General features: G+C 48.6%; 1 protein-coding gene across 2 annotated transcripts; it reads right to left on the reverse strand.

Annotated features, from left to right (window-relative positions):
- Nucleotides 1-624: 624 nt before the first annotated feature.
- On the reverse strand, nt 625-17,871 carry Nrros (negative regulator of reactive oxygen species). Of its 2 annotated transcripts, none has more exons than XM_005344833.2 (3): nt 17,779-17,871; nt 5,410-5,530; nt 625-2,816 (listed from the first exon to the last, which is right to left on the reverse strand). In XM_005344833.2, the coding sequence occupies exons 2-3, from the start codon at nt 5,515-5,517 to the stop codon at nt 846-848; spliced, it is 2,079 nt and encodes a 692-aa protein (XP_005344890.1). In that variant the 5' UTR covers nt 5,518-5,530; nt 17,779-17,871; the 3' UTR covers nt 625-845. The 2 variants fall into 2 exon arrangements, with proteins under 2 accessions (XP_005344890.1, XP_013206709.1); XM_013351255.2 differs by having other exon boundaries at nt 17,728-17,871.
- Nucleotides 17,872-20,979: the final 3,108 nt, after the last annotated feature.

The following is a 20,979-nucleotide window of genomic DNA, read 5'->3' on the forward strand; positions in this document are numbered from 1 at the left end:
GACTGACTTAGAAAGTGGAGATGAGCAGCAGCAGCTGTGTAAACTCGCGCCTGCCAGAACGATAGGCACGTCGACTCTGTATTGTCCCCAGGGAGGAGCATGGGGATATTCTGCTTTTTCAGGAAGCCGGTGCTGAACGTTACGAATGTGCTGGATGTGAAGTAGGAAGGTCCACAGGTGGCAGGATGTGGCTTCCTTCCTTTCTGCATTTCCTCTGCTTTCCCTCAGAGCAAGCACAGCCCCTGGCTCACAGACAGGCAGAACGCAGGCTGAGTTACCATTCTCCTAGCTTGTGTATGGAAGCATCATGGCTGCCAGCTAGGGACTCCACGTGTGAACCCAGTGCCCTTGGAAAGGGCCCCACCGCCGGCTCTTTCTCAGCCATGGCCAGAGTGGGGAGTGCCCATCTGGTGCCACACCCTCCAGCAGAACCCTTGGGATTCTTGTCCTGGGCAAATCTCCTGGGCATGCAGTGGGAGATGAGGCGTTGTCAAATAGCATCAGGCTGACAACCTTTGCCTCCATAGACGTCACCAAAGAAAGATCATTGAAGAATAACCCGAAGAAAACCATTAAAGGATATTACACAAGATACATTTGATTTAAAAATATTTATGAGCCACGCCCTTTATTTTAACAGAATGCCACTTAATAAATAATTCCACCAGGAGGATGAGAATAAACCACAAGGGTGGGAGGAGAATTTAAGGGGACGAATGATAGAAATTTTATAAAATTTTAGTTTAACCTTCAGTGGGTCACACTCAGCATTGACAGATGTGGAGACCCGTCAGAGAAACCCATTCCTATGCACACCGATCAAATTTCTAACCTTGACACATAGGTCAGTATATGGAGGACCAGTGACACCGGCTCTTGATGACCTGAAGCAAAGGCTTCTTAAAAGTGAGGAAGATGACGGTACAGGCCACCAGCAGGGTGAGGCAGCTAGGCAAAATGAGGACAAGGTAGAACAGGCCAGTGTCCACCTGCCCCCACTTACAGTCCCGAGGCATGCCTTCGGGCAGCTCGACCACACGAATGATCTTAGAAGAGAGGTTACAAGTGACCATGGCCAAGTCTGCAACCGTCTTGAAGTGCTGTAGGGCCCCCCATCCTTCCACCCCGCAGCAGTCGTAAGGGTTCTGGCTGAGGTAGATGGCCTGCAGACTCCTCAGTGGCTGCTCAGACACAGCCCTCTGAGGAAGGGCTGTGAGGAAGTTTCTGCGGAGGTCGAGAGTCTGCAGGGCCAAGTTGCCACTGAGCTTTGGGAAGCTAGTCAAGGAATTTCCCGAAAGATCCAGCTCCCTCAGATTCCCGAACCCAGAGAAGTCCATCTCTGCAGCGCCAGAACTGAGGCCCACATTCCTGAGAGCCAGGACCTGTAACGTAGGGGCGACAGCCCAGAGAGGGCTGATGCTCCCATTCAGAATCCCCCAGTTGCTAGACAAGTCTAAATGAGTGAGGGAGGTACCCTGGAATGGGCGGTCTTGTAATGCCTTCAGCCCACAGCCCTCCAGAGAGAGGCTCCTCAGAGAGGCCATGTTTCTAAAATCCACACAACGGGAGGATCCCGTCCAGTCTAAGGGCACCATCTGGGGACAGAGTGAGATCTGGTTGTGGCTCATGTCAATTGTAGTGATGTTGCTGGCATTGTCGAACAGGCCAGTGGGAACGCCCAGGAGCTGGTTGGAGCTCAGGTTGAACACTTGGAGGTTCTTGAGGCCGTCAGTGAGCCCTGGAGCCAGGCGCAGCTCTGCCAGCTGGTTGTGGCTCACGTCTAGCTCAGTGAGGGCTCCCGGGGGCTCATGCTCTCGAATGTGGAGCATCTTCAGGCAGTTCTGGTTGAGATTCAGGTGAGAAAGGGATGGTGTTTTCTTTAGGAAACCATCCGGCAGGTGCCTGAACTGGTTTTGGCTCATGTCCAGGAAGCGAAGGGCTGACAGGTCACTGGAGGCAAACTCTTCCCAGAGGTTGACAGTGGTGATATTAGTCACATTGCCATCCACAAGAAGGAACTGGGCTACCATCTCCTGCGGCGAGGACGTGTTATACAGGTCCCTGTAGAAACCCATGTTGTTGTCCTGCAGCAGGAGGGTGTGCAGCTTGCTGCACTGGGGCAGGAGGGGGAAAAAGAGCAACTGGTTGTGAGACAGGTCCAGCATCTCCAGTTCGAAGGTCGCCTCCTCCCTGGCTGCCAGGAACCACTCCAGGATGTTATAGCTGACATTGAGGAACCGCAACTGCGTGAGCCTGAAGTCCACAATGCAGGGGAGGTTGTTGTAGGCCAGGTTGAGGTGCCTCAGCTCAGTCAAGCCATCAAAAGCACCACCCTCAATCTCAAAGATATAGTTCCTCTGCAAATCCAGTTCCCTGAGGTGCTCCAGGCCCTCAAAGACAGAGTCATCCAGTCTCATGAGGGTATTCCTTGCCAGGGACACAGCCTCCAGCGAGGAGAGGTTCTGGAGCATGAGGGCTGCCATGTCTTCAGTCAGGGAGTTTCCAGACAAGTCCAGGCTCCGAAGTCCTAGCAGGGTATGGAGAGCTGCTGCGGTCTCCCTGCAGTTCTCAGAGAGGCGGTTGTCTGCCAGGCCCAGGCTGCGTAAGTGGCCTTGCCCTTGGAAGGCGTAGTGGCCAATACGGTCCAGGTGACAGCTGTGCAGGCTGAGGTTCTCCAGGTGTGGGTAGGCCTGGAGGGAATGATTCCACAGCACCCTGAGAGGGTTGGCATCCAGAATGAGTGTCCAGGAATGTAACGGGAGGCTTCTGGGTACCGAAGCAAGGTTCCGCCCCCGGCAATCAGCAACTCCATCCACCTAGGTCCAAAACCACACAAGATTTAGGCACACATATGGAGTCTGCAAAAGCAATTAGCTAGCCAGAAGATGTTAGTTAGGTATCCAGGAAAAAAAAAAACTGTTAAGAAGAGCAATGCCATTGCTGCCTATAGGTTGGCCAGTAGAACAAGGTGTTTCTTACTAACAAGTGAGTACCAAATGGCCCAATCTCCAAGGACAAAGTGGAGTGAAAAGAAAAGGCCCAAGAAAAGGACAACACCCAGGTTTGGAGCCAGCACTCAAGTCTGAATGTCTACTTTGCAATATGTTAATTTGACCCTCAGCAAAGAACTAATCTCTTAAAGTCTCAAATTCTTTAATAAGTTATTAAAATAAAACATAATAACTAAAAAATTGTTATTATATTAAAATACAAAAAAAAGGTAACTGGGCATGGTGACAGTACTCAGAACCCAGGAGGCAGAGGCAGATGGATCTCTGTGAGTTTGAGGCCATCCTGGTCTACAGAGAGAGTTTCAGGCCAGTCAGGACTATATTGAGAGACGCTGTATCAAAAGAAGAAAAAAAGAAACTCATGTAATCTCAGCTTCTCTTTCAGATAAAAGACACAACCATTATACTTGTAGTTCGCTCATAGGTTTTTTTGCCCCCCGAGGACTGAGTGTGATTGCTTATGTAAATCATATTTATTATGGCTAATGAGTGTTGGCATATCAGCTGTAATTACCAATGTGCACTAATTGATTAGGCTGCTCATTGTTGAACACTTGAGTTGTTTTTAATTTCAGGATAGACTTTAGAATGAATTTGCCAGGTTCCTCCTACCTCCATCCCCCCCCCCCCCAAGCCCACTCCATTTACCTTGGGATTGTATTAATGTGTGGAGAACTGACAATTTTACAGATTGAATCTCTGCCCTGGGACCGTTGTCATCTCTGTATTTTCCCGAGGCCTCCCTGGAGACCACTGTGCGTAGTGGCTTTCCTCAGCCTGTGATGGACCCTGTTCCTCCATAGTTGCTGTAGTCCAATGGGGGGTTCAGACCTTTGCAATTCCCACGGATCCACCAAAGTGTTGCAAAGGACCATGTGGTTACCAGAGCACACAGGAAGCTTTCCCGTGGCCATTTTATGGTCAGGCCAGATGGCTGACGTAATGGAGAGTAGCATAGGAGTTTTCAGACTCCTCAAATCCTAAGAGCCAGAGGAAACCCTTTCTTTGACCTCCTTGATGGTCAAGCTCTACAGCTCCCCACCAGACTGAGCCCTAAAAAGTGGCTGGTGACCTCATGCTCTATTCCCTTCTCTTCCTGTGCCTGGTCACCCCCAAATAGCTATTGTGATGTGAAGTCACTCGTTGCCTTTGGAGGGGAATGGTGGCAGTCACACATAGCTGGGCTGATGCTGATAATAACATAATAATGATAACTGGTTAAACACATGGCACTCACTACATATCAGGCATCATTGTGAATGCGTGCTGTAAATTCATTCAATCATCAAAAGAGCCCGGTATCATGATATCATTGCTAGAAATTAGTTATTACCATTGTTATCATTACTGATAGGGTCTCATATTGCTCAGACTGGTCTTGAACTTGACTGGTCTTGAACTCTTGACTCTCCTGCCTCCATCTCCTGAGTACTGGCTTGACAGGTGTGTGCCACCATGGTCAGTAGATATTATTATTATTATTATTATTATTATTATTATTATTATTTCTATTTTATAGATGAAGAAACTGTCATAGAGCGACTTCAGGACCATCAGCTAAGCAGTGATGGGGCTATAGGGTTTAGGCCTGGCCAGTTTGGCTGGTGACCCCTGCACTACCTTAAACACATTGGCTACTGTTGCCACAAGAGGTTTAGAACCACAATGGCCATGATGTTTGAGATTAATCAGCTTCAAGAACACTATCTTTCCATGGCACCAAATATACTAAAAAAAAAAAAAATCCTGAATGTAAGTATTAAGCGTGGCTTCCAGTTTGTCTTTCCAGTTCTTGGGCTTGAGGAATGCTGAGTGGGCGTGAGTTTCTCACGCAGACCCTTGACAGCCTTCAGTTATAGGCAAATTTCTGGAACGGAGCTCAGTGATGACCTAAATCTCTGTTCATGTGCAGGTAGGGAGTCTTCAAAAGACAACCGTGAAGGCTCGGCGCAACTTGCCTCTGGACTATCAGAAGCTTATGCAAAGCTCACAACCCAACCAAAATGGCTCTGTGATACAGTCTGGGCAGTGTGCTCTCCGTTGGCTCCCACAGGAACTCGCAGGCAGGACTTCTCCAGTGCTGGTGTGTCCCTCAGGGACTCTGGTAACATTAGGAGCTCTTTAGCCAGGTGTTCTGCTCCTGGTGGCCGACTAGGCCTGTTTGTGGGGCCTCCTGCTGTCAGTACACATGAAAAGGTGGGGCGGGGACTTCCGGGTCCTTCCCAAGTGCCGTCCTGAAATCTCCTGCTAAGGAGTAGTAAGCACACTGCACTGGGCAGGTATGCTGCTAGACAGGTACACACTGAGTCAGACTGCCCTTTGATTGACAAGGCATCAGCTTTCCTAGCAGACTGAGGACAGGGGCCAAAGAGAGAGCAGAATCCAAGGGGAAACTCACCACCTTGCAGCCTCCTTGGGAAGCTGCAGCGGCCGTCCCACTTCCGTTCCTCCATTCCACAACCAAGAAGTGAAAACCCAGGCAGAGCCAAAGGGGCAGGAACTCCATCTCAAGCGCAGCACTGTGGACAGAAGACCAGGACAAAATGAATAAGACAGGTTAGCCACGAGCTCAGCACGGGCACAAGGAGTCAGCTAGCTTCTGCACGTATCTCTCGGGGGCCCACAACTACAAGGAGGTGGAAAACCACAAATTATTCAAGTTTCTCAGCTCAGTCAACACGTTCAACCTTTCACTGACACCACCCGTGAGAGCTCATTTCATTTCGTCTATGCCATTCAATGGGCAGGTGGCTGACCTCTGAAACCCCAAAGGAACAGGACAGGAGATGGTTGAGTACCAGGCCTGAAGTCACCGAGTTTCCTGTGTTTTGCCAGCCTGCAGTTTTCTCTCTGTCTGAAGCTCATCTCTGCCTGATGCAGACACGAGCTCGAGACCTATGCCATGAATGAATGAATGAGTGAATGAATGAATGAGAGCATGGGCAAAGGAAGGATAAAGTAGGATAGAAACGCTGACTGTAGCCTCTGGACTCTGACAGATCAATTACTTTGCTGAAAGAAGGCTTTGAAGCCTAGTAGTGATGGTGCCCACCTTCAATCCCAGCACTCAGGAGGCAGAGGCAGGCGGATCTCTGAGTTCGAGGCCAGCCTGGTCTACAGAGTGAGTTCCAGTACAGCCAGGGCTACACAGAGAAACTGTGTCTAGGAGAGCAACCACAAACAAACAACAACCAAAAGAAGAAGAAGAAAAAAAGAAGAAAGGCTTTCAGAAATAAGTCTGTCACATTGGTTGGCTCATTTAAATATAGCCCATCCATAAAAGGATATTCATATTTTCACCTAGATAAGGAAAAAAAACTTGAGAAAATGAAAAAGTAATCCTTGGGTAGATTAAAAAATTCTGGTGTGGTTATGGCCCTCCTGCCTGGCCAGTGCAGAAAGAACAGCAGTGATGGATGGCTTGAAATGATACATCTATCAACAGAGTCTCCAATGAAGAGGTAACAGCACCACCTTCACAAATTTCAGGGCAACAAAGGTCCAAGTGTAATGCTGGTCTATCCAGGGTTCCAAATCTGAGTATCGAGGGATGAGAGCAGCCCGGGTCCCCCTTCTGAGCTCCAGGGTGGGTAACCAGGGAGCTTTTCCCCCTAGATGGAATTTCATGAGAGCCCAGTGGCATCCTCGCCCTCCCCCACCCCATCAACAGCAAGAGCCTGGTCCAACATCCCATCTGCCCCATTCTTGCCTGGATATCTGCAAGAAGGACCAGAGAGAGAACAGCTCTTCAGTCTCTGCCTGGGTCAGCAGCAGCACCGTGTTTAACATGAACCACCCCCGTTCCATGCCAGTCACAGACCTTTCTGCTAACACGCGGACCACCGTAGGGCCCCTCCTTGCCTTCCTTCTAGTATGTCTACTCATCCCAAAGGGTGATCTAACATCTTAGATTTGAATGTTCCCTGTTGAAAACAGACTATCAAAAAACCAAGTGAAACCAATCAAGTCAAATCAGCTCCAGTGCTGACTGGAGGCCAGACCGGTTCTCTATGCCACAGAAACAACCCCGGGATCCGTCCTCGTGAGCCTCTGGGAATCCCTTCCAAGGCCCTCTTCCGATTCCTGCACCTGTGTGGGAATTATTACCTCACGGCCGGCACAGGACACAGATGGCATATGTGGAGCCATCTGGACTCCTGTCCTCAGTGTCCTCCGGCACCCTCCCACACACACACACAAGCACCCCTGAAACTTTGGGATCCCCGCCCATCCTGAGGTAAGGCTGCCAGATTCATAAATGCCAAGGACGATAAAAATTGCTCACTCACGTTCTCATCTCACGGAATGTCCTGAAGCTCTTGGAGGAGAGATGGGGAAATGGGAATTGTCAGCACAGTAAAGTCTTTTCTCCACTTCCTGTCATGCGTGGGCTGCTACACGCAGCTGTACGCCGAATACTGACAAGCTAAACTCTGGTGTGTGAAGGGCAGGAGGGCAGCTCTCTAAGGGCTCACGACACCTCAGACTGGCACGCTAGATGAGCACGGGTCACTATACCCAGGGTAATTTAAATTTGTGAGACACCAAAATGTTCGCAAAATTTAAAGGTATTCTCTCCTCCTAAACTCAGCCAACTAGCCCAGAAAAAAAAAATGCCAGGCCTACAGGGCAACATCTGGCATTAAGTAACAGAATTGTCATGAGATTATAGAGTTTGGAACCTCAACAGTCCAAAGTTTAAATTCTGCCTCCACTCTCCATACCTTCTATAGAGTCTCCAAGTCTTGGCTAATCCTCCCGTAAAACGGGCGCACTAATAACCCCTCGCAGACTTCATGAGAGCCACACAGGATGCACTTATGTTGTAAGTGCTTCATCAACAGTAGAAGCTGCTGAGAACCTAATTATTATTTATGAATTCCAAATGGCGCTGAGAGCTTGTGTGGCTGTTGTTCTTAGGTATCGTCTCTAGGATGGTACAGGAAAAAATACAGTGAATGACACGGCTAGAGGGGTGACTGCTCGGCTATGCCAATTCAACAATCTACTCGGAAAGGCTGGATTAAAAAAGTCTGTATTGAGAAGCAAGAATAAGACAAGGGGCCAGGGAGATGGCGCAACGGTTATCGTGTTTACTGCTTTGGCAGAGGATTTGATTCCCAGTACCCATATCGTGTGCTCCCAACCTCCTGCAACTCCAGCTCTAAGAGATCCAATACCCCTGGCCTCAAAGGGCACCCCCCCCGACATACACATAACTAAAAATAAATGTTTATTTTATTTGTTTGGTTTCAAAGAAAAAAAATAGGGTGGCCCAGGGGCAGGTGACTGCGCTGGTAGAGCTCTCCATCCTCAGAGTGATGACCTCATCCTGCCTTGCCCTGCTCCTAAGCAGGCGCAGAAGGCTCTGCAAGCCCGTGGCAGCTGGCCCACAGCATCTTCGGCCATCAGGAGCGCTGCTGGGGAGTTAGAAGGCAGGAGAGTGGAGGATCCAGAATATCTCTCCTTTCCCTCTGCCCTTGAGATTTCCCTGGTGACCCCAGTCTCTGGGACCGCCATCCCTCCTCCCTCCCTCCTCCCTAGGGCACAGATTCCTACACAGCAAGAGGCTGTTATTTATTTGGCTCAGCCTCTGCCATCATCTTCTGCCAGTCTCCCGCACGACATCGCCCATTTGAAATACGCCAAGTGACCTCTGTTTCCTTTCTGAGCTAACGATGCAAATGAAATTGACCTTGAGGGGCTGGAGAGACGGCTCAGTGGTTAAGAGCACTGCCTGCTCGTCCTGAGTTCAATTCCCAGCAACCACATGTTCCATTCCCAGCAACCACATGTTCAATTCCCAGCAATCACATGGTTGCTCACAACCATCTGTGATGAGATCTGGTGCCCTCTTCTGGCCTGCAGACATTCATGTAGGTAGAACACTGTATACATAATAAATAAATAAATACATACATGCATACATCTTAAAAAAGAAAGAAAATGGTTTTGAAGCAGTGTCCAATGAAAATATAGAACCAGAGGTGATGGGCTCCTGCTGAGGCAGAAAGATCACAACTTTGAGGCTGGTTTCGTTGGGCCAGGATGTAGCTCAGCAGTCAAGTGCACCAGATTGGTTTGTGTTAGGGCCCAGGGGCAAGCCCTGGGACTGAACCGAAACTGAGGCATGGACTTATCGAGAAAGGGTAACGGGCTCTCAAAGCAGTAACTGTCAGGTTGGAAACGCTCTTCTGGACCAGAGATCTGCAGAAAGCTCCTTGGACACACCACACCGCAGTGGTCAAGATGATCAGTGCAGCTTTCAGGTCTCACTGGAAAACCCCAGCAACAATCCCCCCCCCCTCCACATCTGCCTTCTTCACCTCTCCACCCCTCCGGCTGTGACTCCCATACCATGGCTGCCAGGTAAGGGGCTGCAGTGTCTTTGCTGAAGGAGCTATTAGCAAGTGCCGTGCATGAATTACCACATAATTGAGAACTTTCTCCTCAAGTAATCAGAGAAGCGAAACAAGCCTTAAGGAAAGAGGCTTTGTAGAGAAATGTATGCATTCTTTGTAACTCAATAATTCTAATTCAAAAAGTTTCTTATTCAATAAAATGAGACTAGCAGTGCTCAAACCTAAACTGGATTAGGTTCTAAAACAATGTCTAGAAGGCAGCGTCCTGACAACACCTCACGAGTTGCCAGCCAGCCTATGCTCAACACATCTAGGGAAGGATAACGTCTTCATACCGCTCCCGTCATGCTGGTCTCTGGGACATGGGTTGGACAGCCAGGTAAAGACTTGAAGCACGCCCGGTGGTGGTGGCGCACGCCTTTAATCTCAGCACTCGGGAGGCAGAGGCAGGCGGATCTCTGTGAGTTCGAGGCCAGCCTGGTCTACAAGAGCTAGTTCTGGGACAGGCACCAAAGCTACAAAGAAACCCTGTCTCAAAAAACCAAAAAAAAAAAAAAAAGAATTGAAGCAGACCCCTCTAGCAAATAAGTTTTAATCCAAGTTTTGTAGTTGGCCACCCCTTTGAGAAAAGGTAGCATTTCTGTCCTGGCTAGGTTTCTAACAAACTCAACATTTCTGTCATAAGCCCCATAGCCAAATTAGCAACTCAGGGAGGAAGGGGTTTATTTCAGCTTACAGCTAAGGGAAGTCATGGCAGGAACTCAAGGCAGGAAGCTGGAAGCAGGAGCTTAAGCAGATGCCATGGAGAAGTGCCGCTTACCGACTTGCATACATGGGTTGCTCAACCTATTTTCTCATGGCATCCAGGACCATATACCCAAGGGTATCACTATCCCCAGAGATCTGGGCCCTCCCACATCAATAAAAAAAATGTTCCCCAGACTTGTCTGTTGGGGGCTGCAGATCCCTGGCCCACTGACTTTCTTTGCCTGCCTCACTGCTGGAGTAAACTAAGCAAAACAACTTGTTTACCTGTGCCTGCAGCTGCTCTGAGCACGAGACCCTCATGAGTTCCTGATGGCAGGGGAGTGAATTCTGGTGGGTTTTACAGCTGAAAATCCCAAGAGCTGGGGCGTAGCTATCAGTTAAGGATCCCCATATAAGCTGCCCCTGAGCACAATAAAGTTGGCATTCTTGTATCAAGGATGACCCGTGTCCCCACATCTCCTCTGTCTATCTCTGTATGTTTTTAAGGCTCCAGCCTAGTTCCTGGCTCGCATACCGTCCTGTAGTGGCACGGGCGCTACAATTGCCTGCGGGCGGTCTGATGGAAACATTTTCTCAAGAGAGGTTCCCTCTTCCCACATGACTCTAGTTTGTGTCAAGTTGACCAAAAACTAGCAGCACAATTTCCCATGGGATCACTCAGCACTGTTTTATAGCTGGAAATCCTAACATAGGGATGGAGCGATGTGGGCAGTCAGCCTGTCAAAGGCCATGAAATAGCCCCAAAACATTTGTCAAATGCGGATGTCAAGGTATCTCCTGGGCGAATGAACCAGGTCCCGCCAGCCTCCACCCTAGCCTCTGCTTGAGTAGAGGCTTGAGGACCACAGCAACAGTTCCCCTCATTGAGCATTTCCTAGAGCGAGCAACTGCTTGCTTTGAGCACTTCCTACCTCCTCAGACTCCATTTCTCAGGGCCACAGAGAAGTAAATGGACTCCCCATGTGGTCAGGGCCAGCCCGTCCAAACCAACAGAGGTCAGCTTACTTTGTCCAGTCTGCGGCCACAGAACGTATCTAGCCACAGATCTTCAAGACTGCAAATGTGCTCCCACTTTGAGAGATCGCATCTGGCTGGCAGTGGGTTCCCAGTGTCCCCTCTGTACATGAGAAAAGAATCTCCTCAGGCACCCAACCTGTATTGCATTAGTTTCTCAGTTCCTTTCACACGTTCCCCCCCAACCCCGCACTGGTGACTTCTGCAAGAGTAAGGGCAAGCCACCATGCTTCTTCAAGAGGAAGCAGGAAAGAATAGTGTAAAGGAGGGGGCTAGGGTAAGGCCTAGCTAGACCCACGTGGCTCCTCTCCAGTAGTGGCCACATGTGGCGATAACACAGCAAAAGGTTGGGTCAAGACAGAAGTAAAAGAAGGTGCGTGCAAAAGCTTTGTCTTCATAAGGAAATGCCAAGGGTTTCCATGTAAGCACATGGCATCAGGGACTACAAGCGCCTCCATAGCCTCCAGCCGTGCCCTCTCCTGCCACTCAGAGGGCAGACGCATGCCTTGGTGAAGCTAGATAACATCTGAACCAATGGGAAGTGGAGGTAGGTCTTCTGAGCAAATGGAGTCAGTGTGGAAAAAAAAATACGCCGAAGGAGCTGTTCTGTCCCATTCATGGGAGATGCCTGTGAATCTTGGGCTTCCTGGGGAGGTGACACCCTGAGTCTGTGGGCCCTCTGCACAGAGACCACAGAGATTAACCACAGCTAATTTTATCCTGGAGTGGGAATGAAAATATCCACTCCCCAACACAGCTTCTTTGAGAAGGCACAAAAGAGCAACAACTGACAGGGACTCCTAACAGTTGCCCAGATCAGTAGAAATGCTGGCATCTCTGTGGGGCATCCCTGTGGGACCTGAGCCACGCAGGGGTGTGGCCAAATGCCTGGTGAACGGAGAGCCTCAGTTCAAACTCAAGCCTGTGAGTTCCGCATCAACTCAACCTCAATACCACAAACCCCAACCACCCTGGGATGCATGCAGCCCTTGGCTGAATCACACATTTCACAAGCTGTTTCCTCTGCAGGAAAGACCCTTTCTGTGGTCTTCTTTTACCAAATTCCCATTGATCCTTCAGGCACTTTCCTCCTGTTCACAGCCGAACAATCCGGTTGAAGACTAATCTGACAGCCCACATGCTCTGATGGATGGATGGATGGATGGATGGATGGATGGATGGATGGATGGATGGATGGATGGATGGATGGATGATAGATAGATAGATAGATAGACAGACAGACAGACAGATAGATAGATAGATAGATGATAGATAGATAGATAGATAGATAGATGATAGATAGATATGTATATAGAAAATCCTATCTATCCTTGCAGTTTTTTTATTAACTTTATGTTTATGAGAAGCAGTTTGAGTAATTATTAATCATTAATAACTTAACTTCCCTCTAATATTTACATATGAAAAAAACTGGAGCATACAGCCAAATTGGAAAAAGCCTGTGATCAGTGACCACTGTATTCCCCAAATACTTCAGAGTGCATATTAAACAATTCAACACTTTAAACCTTCCTGTAAGAAGGCTGGAGACGTGGCTCAGTAGTTAAGAGCTCGATTCTCATCACCCACATGACAGCTCACACTATTGTCGTTAACTCCAGTCCCAAGACATTCAAAGACATCTCTGGCCTCTGTTCAGGCACATTAGAAAAATAAATATAAAATTTCAAAAATCTGTAAGACCCACACTGAGGAGGCTGAGGCATGAGGATTGTCATGAATTTGAGACCTACAGGGGCTACATAAATTTCAGGTTAGCCTGGGCTACAGTGTGAGGTCCTGTCTCAAAAATAAACTTAAAAAGATCCTGTCTCGAAAAACAAAAAACAAAAAAAAAAAGAAAATTAAAATTCTCCTGATGCCAGGTGGTGGTGGCACAAGGCTTTAATTCCAGCACTTGGGAGGTAGAGGCAGGCAGATCTCTAAATTCAAGTCAGCCTGGTCTATAGAGCAAGTTCAAGGACAGCCAGAGCTACACAGAGAAACCCTGTTTCAAAATAAACTGGAAAAGAAGAGGAGGAGAGGAAGATTTGTGAATTCACAGAGGAATGAGAGTATTATGATTTTTTTAAAAAAATCCTTTCTAAATGAGGCATGCTGATACAAGACTGTAATCCCAGTACTCTGACTACTGAAGCAGGAAGATGGAGAACCAAAGACCAGCCTGGGTTACATAGTGAGAGTCTATCTTTTTTTTTTTTAAAAGTTACCTTCCTAAAAAATGAAAATTTAAAAGATTATTGCATAAAGCCAAGAGAATTGTTGTAAATGTGTTCAGTCAGTAACGTTAACGCCAGAGCTTGCAAAGACCCCAGCAGACCCCCATTCACGACTTAACATCAGCAGCAGGTTCTATGCACTAGGGGTGACTTCTGTGTTCTTCTTATTGTGGTAACACGTGTGTATAATTTACCACTTTAACTCTCTTGAGCATAATTCCACGGCATTAAGTACCTTCACATGGCTAGGTAACCACCCCACCTCAGCCACAACCTTCCCATCAGCCCGCCCTCAAACCCTTGTCATCTGAAAGCACCCTCCACACGTCCCTCTCTGGCACAGCTGTAACCACGGATTTTCCTCCGGGGATTGCCGGTTCTAGAGAGAACCGGGTTGTAGTTATTCTCTTGCACCAGAAGCCTTCCTTCCAAGGTCCGTCCGGTTGCGGCACACACCAGGATTTCCTTTCGAAAGCTGGGTGCTGCCCCTACCAAATCTTACGCATTCATTCATCACTCATCCCTTTTCGACCAGTGTGAACAGCGGTGCTGCATTTGAGCACAGGCACACAGATGTCTGCTTAGTTATTTCCACTTTTCAGATAAGGAATCCACGGTTCTAAAAGGCCGGCGTCAACTCCTAGTGACTCAGGTCCTGTAGAGCTGAGTTCAGTCCAGGAAGGAGGTGCTGGAGGGACAGGGACACTTGCTGGGGAGCCGTTTTGTTTGTCATTTAAATGTTCAGCTGGGGTGCACAGGTAGATATATACTTGTTGGTGAGTAGCCAGGAGCCTCTAGCCAACTCTAGCCTCTTAGACCTCTCGGGGTGCCGCTATAACTCAGCGGGCCAAGAGGTGACATCTGACCCTTAGGATCCTATATCTAACCACAGAATCTATTCTCATTGGTCAGAGACCAATGCCATGCTAACTTTGACAATCTGATTAGCACCTTCGTGGAAGCAGGAACGAGCTAAATGACTAGAGAGCCTTGAAGCCCTGGGAATTAGGAAGAAACAGGCCAAGATTATTGCTAAAATAGAAGATTTAATTCAAGGACTAGAAGAAGAGCTTAATAAGCAGAGCAAGAGAAAGGCCATTAGGGCTGTCCCACATGGAAGTTTCAAGTGCCTTGCGGGGTTGGGGGGTGAGTGAGAGTTGGGAGGTGGGGTTCAGGGACCATTAACTCGCCTGAAGCTGAAAAAGGTGGCCCCAGGCCAGGCAGGGAAAGAGCTATTCACCATCGATTCTGCAATCTGAGGGACGTCCCTCAGTCTTCTCACCCAAAGGAAACAAGAAAAGCCAGGAAAGACCAACTGGGGCTACCTCAGATGTCTAAGACTAACTGAGAAGAGGCAGTGGGCAAAGTCAGGGCCCCAAATGCTATCTCCTGAGGAGAAATCCCCTCCCCGATGGTTATCTTTCTTAGAGGTAGGAGCAGGCAGTAGCGCAGGGCAAGCCCAAGTACAGAGCCTGATTGTGGTAAATGTGGGGGCTGGGGCTGCAGGAGGGGAGTCCTCCGGGACCTCACAGAATTCTGTGGCCACACTGAGCCCATCACTGGTCCCAGCCTTGTTCTTTATGCCCATCTCACTGGTGACCATCAGGGCAAAGTTTCTACTTCCTCCTTTGTCCCCTCTGCTGAGGCTGAAGTCTCACACCGAAGACACACAGTTTGGTCTCAGGCCCTGATTCTGTTAGTCCTGGAAAGTTCTCTCTGCCCACATTCATTTCTCCTGCTTCTGGTAACAACTGCTGGGCTGCTTTTTGGGGAAACACACACATTCATCCTTCCTTCCTCCCTCTCTTCCTCCCTCCCTCCCTCTGTTGTATCATATAGAATGTATTACTGTAACCATTTTAAGGTATGCAATTCAGTAGGCAGTACTTTTCACTGTTCCCCTACTCCATGCCTTCTTTTTTTTTTAATATTTATTTATTTATTATGTATACAATATTCTGTCTGTGTGTATGCCCACAGGCCAGAAGAGGGCACCAGACCCTGTTACAGATGGTTGTGAGCCACCATGTGGTTGCTGGGAATTGAACTCAGGACCTTTGGAAGAGCAGGCAATGCTCTTAACCTCTGAGCCATCTCTCCAGCCCTCCATGCCTTCTTAAGAAGCCTAACTTTTTGTTTCTTTGGGTTTTGTTTCTTTTTGGCTGACCCCAGCTCCTCACTGTGGGACTATGAAGGAAGCTGTCCCTGTTACAACCTCCTGTGCCCCTAACCAGAGTGAGTGATTGGCTTATGTCAGACACAGCATCAATCCAGGGATACCACTCAGGGGAAAGCCCTTGTCTCTGCTTCACATGTCACACTGGTGGGGATTAACCTGGAAGCTGAGGTGGCCTTTGTCTCTGTCTCCAGAACAAGCCCAGTAACAGCAAAGCCAAGCCAGATGAGGACAGAGGATTCTTGGTGGCATTTTTTATTTTTTATTTTTTAAGATCTGCATCCAGACATGCCGAAGTAACTGCCTTTAGACTTTTTAGGTATGTGACAGAGCAAATCCTCTTGTTGGGATGAACCCGTTTTTAGGTGGGTTTCGTCCGTCATCCGCAGTTTAAATAATCCTATCTAGGGCTGATCCAGTATGTACCTCACTGGGACAGTCTTGGCCTAGCATGTGCAAATACCTGGGTTTGATCCCTCAAGCTCCCGAAAGTAGAAACAAATAAATAAATAATAAAACCATCTTATCTCTAGATCCTTGAGACCAGGTTTGCAGTTGCACACAGCATTATGAGGTCGAAGCTTCATGGTCATCTTTATTTCTTCTTCGCCTCTCTAAGCTTTCAGAACCACTGGCTAACTTATCACGTTGCACACATCACCTTTGCTCAGCTATGAGGCTGAAAAGAACGGTTTGGAGGGAAGGGAATAATAAATCCCACCAAGGGCAAGAGACACATCCATAGGTTAGTGAAGTCGTAGCTGAAATGACTCCTGAGCAGAAGTCAGTGGCCCTTGTGTTACAGTCAAGTAGGTCCCAGGGAAGATGATCAAAGCTCTCCTGACATAAGTGGTTATCACATGGATGGAGCATGGCCCAAGCTACCAGTTACCCACAGAAGAGTCTGGCCTCCACTCCGTGGTGGGATCTACACTACCAGGAAGCAGCTTGGGGTCTGCACTGGGTCTTTTTTTCAAGTCTGGAAGACCAGGGACAGACGGGCCAGTGTCCGTGTCCCTCAGGACAAAGACAAAGGGAGCCAGCTCTGTTTGGGATGCCCCTGTAGCCCTTGGATAGCGGCTTAAGAACTAGAGGGTAGTGGGTTCCAGGACAGCCAGGTGGAGTCTGTGTGAGCGTCCACAAAGCTCCCTTGGGGGACCCATCAAATGAAGGCACCTTCTCAGTGAGGCTGTTTGGTTTTGTTTTTAACCTAAAGGCAGGTGTTGAGGTTTTTTTCCTGGGCCCATGAATCTCTACCCCTCTAGGAACTCTGAGCCTGACATATACAGCCTATGGGGGAGCCCCAGGCTAGAAAGGCCCCAAACACCTGCAGCCATGTGAAGTTTGTGCCTCAAGGTCAGTAGCAAAAAGGGACCCTGGAAAGCCTGTTCTAATCCTATCACAGTGGGGCACGTGTTCATCTCCGTAGAGCAAGCAACGTGGAGCCAGCTCTGAGGGCAATGCTTCTTCCTGCCCAGCTCCTGGGTGTTTATGGGTACATGGGTGTGTGTCTGTGCCCGGAGAGGACAAGAGGGCTACAGCAGAATACTGGACAGGAGTCATGAGCCTGGCTCCGATGCTGTAGATATGGAGATCAGAGTAACATCCTAGTAGATTTTATCCCGGACAAAGACTCTAGGAGAAGCGCTTTCACTGTCTGTTGGCTGAACACACAGCTGAGCGTGGAAGATCCGGATAAATCCTTATGACTGCCTGTGTAATAGTGGGTCTCAATTTATGTCTACGTACCGGCAAGAAAGACAACGCAAACACCCGCATGGTGAGTGTTCGCTGCCTCGTCTCTTTATGTCCGGTCACTCAGACCAAGCAAGGAGTATTAACCATTGTGCAGATGAGAAAACGGAGGCTCCAGTACGTTCAGTGACCTCTTCACATTCGCTCTGCTCAGGCAGGAATCGAACCACAGCTGGTTCTAAAGCCCTAGGTGCTTCTCCCACATCACACCCCCTTTCTCAGCTCTAAGAGATCCTGAGGGAGGGACTTCCACCTACACCAGAGGTGTAGCCCCCAAATCCAGCCCAGAGGCGGGGTATCTGGATACCGCAAACCCAACTCACAATGAGCCTGAGTATGCACGCGCTGGGGGAGGGGGCTGCCTGTCCTCCCACCACCCAATCCTTTCCCAGCTCGCCCACCTCGAGAAGCCTGGCGGTGCCCGGCGGTGAGCCCACGCACGAAATACTCACGGCTCCCGCAGGCCCAGGCGGCTCCGTGGGGCGCATCGTCTCCAGGGCCCCAGCCTCCTGGACAGCAGTTGCCGCTGCCGCGCTGCCTACTCGCTCTGGGGCATCAGATTATTTTAGCACTTGCGGAAGGAACCGACGGAAACTGAAGTCACATGGAGAGCTCGCTGCTCAGCGACTCAGCACTCAGCAAGCGTCTTAGAAGGAACTGCGACCGCGGGGGGCGCAGGAGGGGGATGGGACAAGGACGTGGGCCCCTGGAAGACCTGCAGAGTTGTCACCACGCAGGTGCAGTCTGCGAAGACGTTAGGATCGCTAAGCTCCCACCCCGATGGGTGAGCCTGGGAGCTGGGAGTCCTGGCTTGTGGTCGGTTATCCCAGGAACTCTCCACGCTTCTATCCAAGGATCAAGTTGGGACAGAATTTGGTGAAGGGCAATCCAAGTTTGTTTAATTGGAAAAGGGGACCAGTCCACCATTTAGAAGGGTTGTCCACCTATTAATCTTTGCTTTTATCTACTCTGCCAGTCTTTATCGATCGTTTTTATGGGCACCATGCTTTTTAAAAAAAGAAGGTAAATGAATAAATGGAAAAGAAAGTTGGGCATGGTGTTCCACACCTGTAATCCCAACCCTGGAGAGTCTGAGGCAGGAGGATCAGAGTGTAAGATTGTCCTGTCATAAATAGCAAGTTTGGGGCTTCCCTAGGCTTCATGAGACCCTGCCACAAACAAGCAAGAAGAACAGAGGAAGACAAGGAAAGGAAAAGTTTGGTTTGTTTCTAATGGAGCTTGCATTGTAGACTGTCAGCACCATCAATTTCTTGGCTCTACTGAGTACTGAGTTATTTGATTTGCTGTGTAAAATGTTCTCTGCCAATGGTGGTCATGTGCACAGGGCTTGCATAGATCCAAACCAAATCTGGGCAGAGATGGAGAAGCAAACATGAGCTCCCATCCCCAACCATTCTCAAAGGAAAAATTAGGTTCTCCAGGGGAGTGTCAGTGGTATACAAACCACACTTAAGGGCGGGTCCCAGACCTAGCAGTAGCAAAGTCCAGTCTTGTTCATCTCCTGGTCAGACTCTGTCCTGTCTGGTTTAAGGATCACTGGTGTCTGAGTCCTAATTTTCTCATTCACTTCTTTCTCTTCCTCTTTCTTTCTCTCTCTTTGATTTTTTTCGAGACAGGGTTTCTCTGTAACATAGCCTTGGCTGTCCTGAAACTTGCTTTGTAGACCAGGCTAGCCTTGAACTCACAGAGATCCACCTGCCTCTGCCTCCCAAGTGCTGGGATTAAAGGCGTGCGCCACCGCTGCTGAGCTACTTTTCTTTCTCTTAAGACAGGGTTTCATTTTAGTCTCGGTTGCCTGGAAGTTCCTCAGACACACTCCATTCTCCCTCTGCTGAGACCTCCTTGGCGGGAATGATCCCCTGCCTTTCCCAGCCCTTTCCGTCCTCAAGGCATGGATGGGGCTCCCCATTCTCCAGGAAGCTTTTCCCACCTCAGAGGCCTCCTCCTCTGCATGCCTTGTGTACAAGTCCCCCGACTTCATGACAGGGCTTGTGCCTTGATTTCTCTTTTTGAAATTACATCTTGTTTCTCAATTACACTGTCAACTTTTAAGGACAGCAACCATGTGCTATTCAAAAAACCATACTGCCCAGTGTGCATAAAGAGGTTCAGTAAACATTTATTCAAAGAAGAAAGGGGGAAGGAAAGAAGAGAGAGAAATAGGCACTAAATGAATCTATCTTTTCTGTGATTCCCCGGTCACTGACTTCTGAGAGTTGTGTTGGAGTCTTGGTTGTTTAGATGATTGTGGCCCCCATGGGCTCTGACTTTTGGATACTTGGTGTTGTGCTGCAGTCTCCTTTGAGACTGAAATATTAAGGAAGCTCCTTAAACCAGAAAGTAAACAACTCAAAACAACTTCAGGAAATCCCTAAAACTGACCAGATTCACTAGGCCCCTCCCTTCCAGAGTAAGCGATAAAAACTCCTAAGGGTCACTCCCAGAGAAGCCAAGCTGCAAAGAAGGCTCTCAGACTAGGCCCACTGCCTGAGAGAAGCAGAACCCAGCTGAGCTTCCTGGAATAGCTTTAGACCAACTGAGGCACCTGGAAAGGACCCTCTCCAACCTGCTGAGATGCCTGCAGGCTGTGCAGTGTGCTCCTGGCCCCCAGCTTTTGTGAGCTGCTATCTGTGCTAAGGCAGTCTTTGGTCATGCAGCTGTCTTGGAGTCATTTCTGTCCCTGTAAGTAAGCCCTCACCTGTATTCTGTAAACAGTTTATAGTAGTTTGAGTGGAAATGACACCTATAGGCTCATATATTTGAGTGCTTAATCACCAGGATGTGGAATTGAGAAGGATTAAAAGGGTTAGGAGTCGAGGCCTTGTTGGAGTAGGTGTGGTCTTATTGAAAGAAGCGTTATTGGGGGTGGGCTTTGAGGTTTCAAAAACCTACAACAGGCTAGGCCAGGCGCAGAGTCTCTCTGCCTGCCTGCCTACCTTCAAATCAGGATGAGGTTCTCACCTACCTCTCCAGCTTACCAGACTTCCTGTTGTGACGATAATGGACCACCCTCTAAAATTATAAGCAATCCCCCAATTAAATGCTTTCTTTTGTAAGAGTTACCTTGGTCATAGTGTCTCTTTCACAGCAATAGAAGAGCAACTAAGGCGTAACCTGAACACAACTCATGGTTCACCAACTTTTGGGCTTTGATGGTATCCATACTCTGGTTTGTCGCGGCTCCCTCTCTGGAGTGATTAGATGTGTGTGTTATGTCTCCCCAGGAAGAGTCTTGCATTATACTTGGTCCCCAGTTGGTGGTTGTTTGTGAAGGTTTAGGAGGCATGGCTTTGCTGGAGGAAGTATGTTACTTAGGTGCAGGCTTTGAGGCTTCCACCATCTCAAGCCCTCCTCTGAGGTGTTTCTGCCCTCATGGCTTTGCTCTGCCATCATAGACTCTAACCCTCTGAAACCATACCCCCCGATTAAATGCCGCCTTGGCCGTGGTGTTTCGTCACAGCAGTTGAAAAATAACAAAACAAGTACCCTTTTTTTGTTTTGTTCTTTTTGTTTTGTTTCTGTTTCTGGTTTTGGTTTTTGTTTGTTTTGTTTTATTTTTTGTTTGTTTTGTTTTGTGTTTGTTTTTCCAGACCATGTTTCTCTCTGTGTAGCCCTGGCTGTCCTGGAACTCA

Source organism: Microtus ochrogaster, chromosome 2, assembly GCF_000317375.1.
Source record: "Microtus ochrogaster isolate Prairie Vole_2 chromosome 2, MicOch1.0, whole genome shotgun sequence".
Classification (NCBI taxonomy): domain Eukaryota; kingdom Metazoa; phylum Chordata; class Mammalia; order Rodentia; family Cricetidae; genus Microtus; species Microtus ochrogaster.

Excerpts from the sequence above, each read along its gene's own strand:
- Nrros (XM_005344833.2), bottom strand. The coding sequence starts at position 5,517 with ATGGAGTTCCTGCCCCTTTGGCTCTGCCTGGGTTTTCACTTCTTGGTT. Across the intron at positions 2,817-5,409 it reads CCCAAGGAGGCTGCAAGGTG|GTGGATGGAGTTGCTGATTG; the intron begins GTGAGTTTCCCC and ends TTTTGGACCTAG.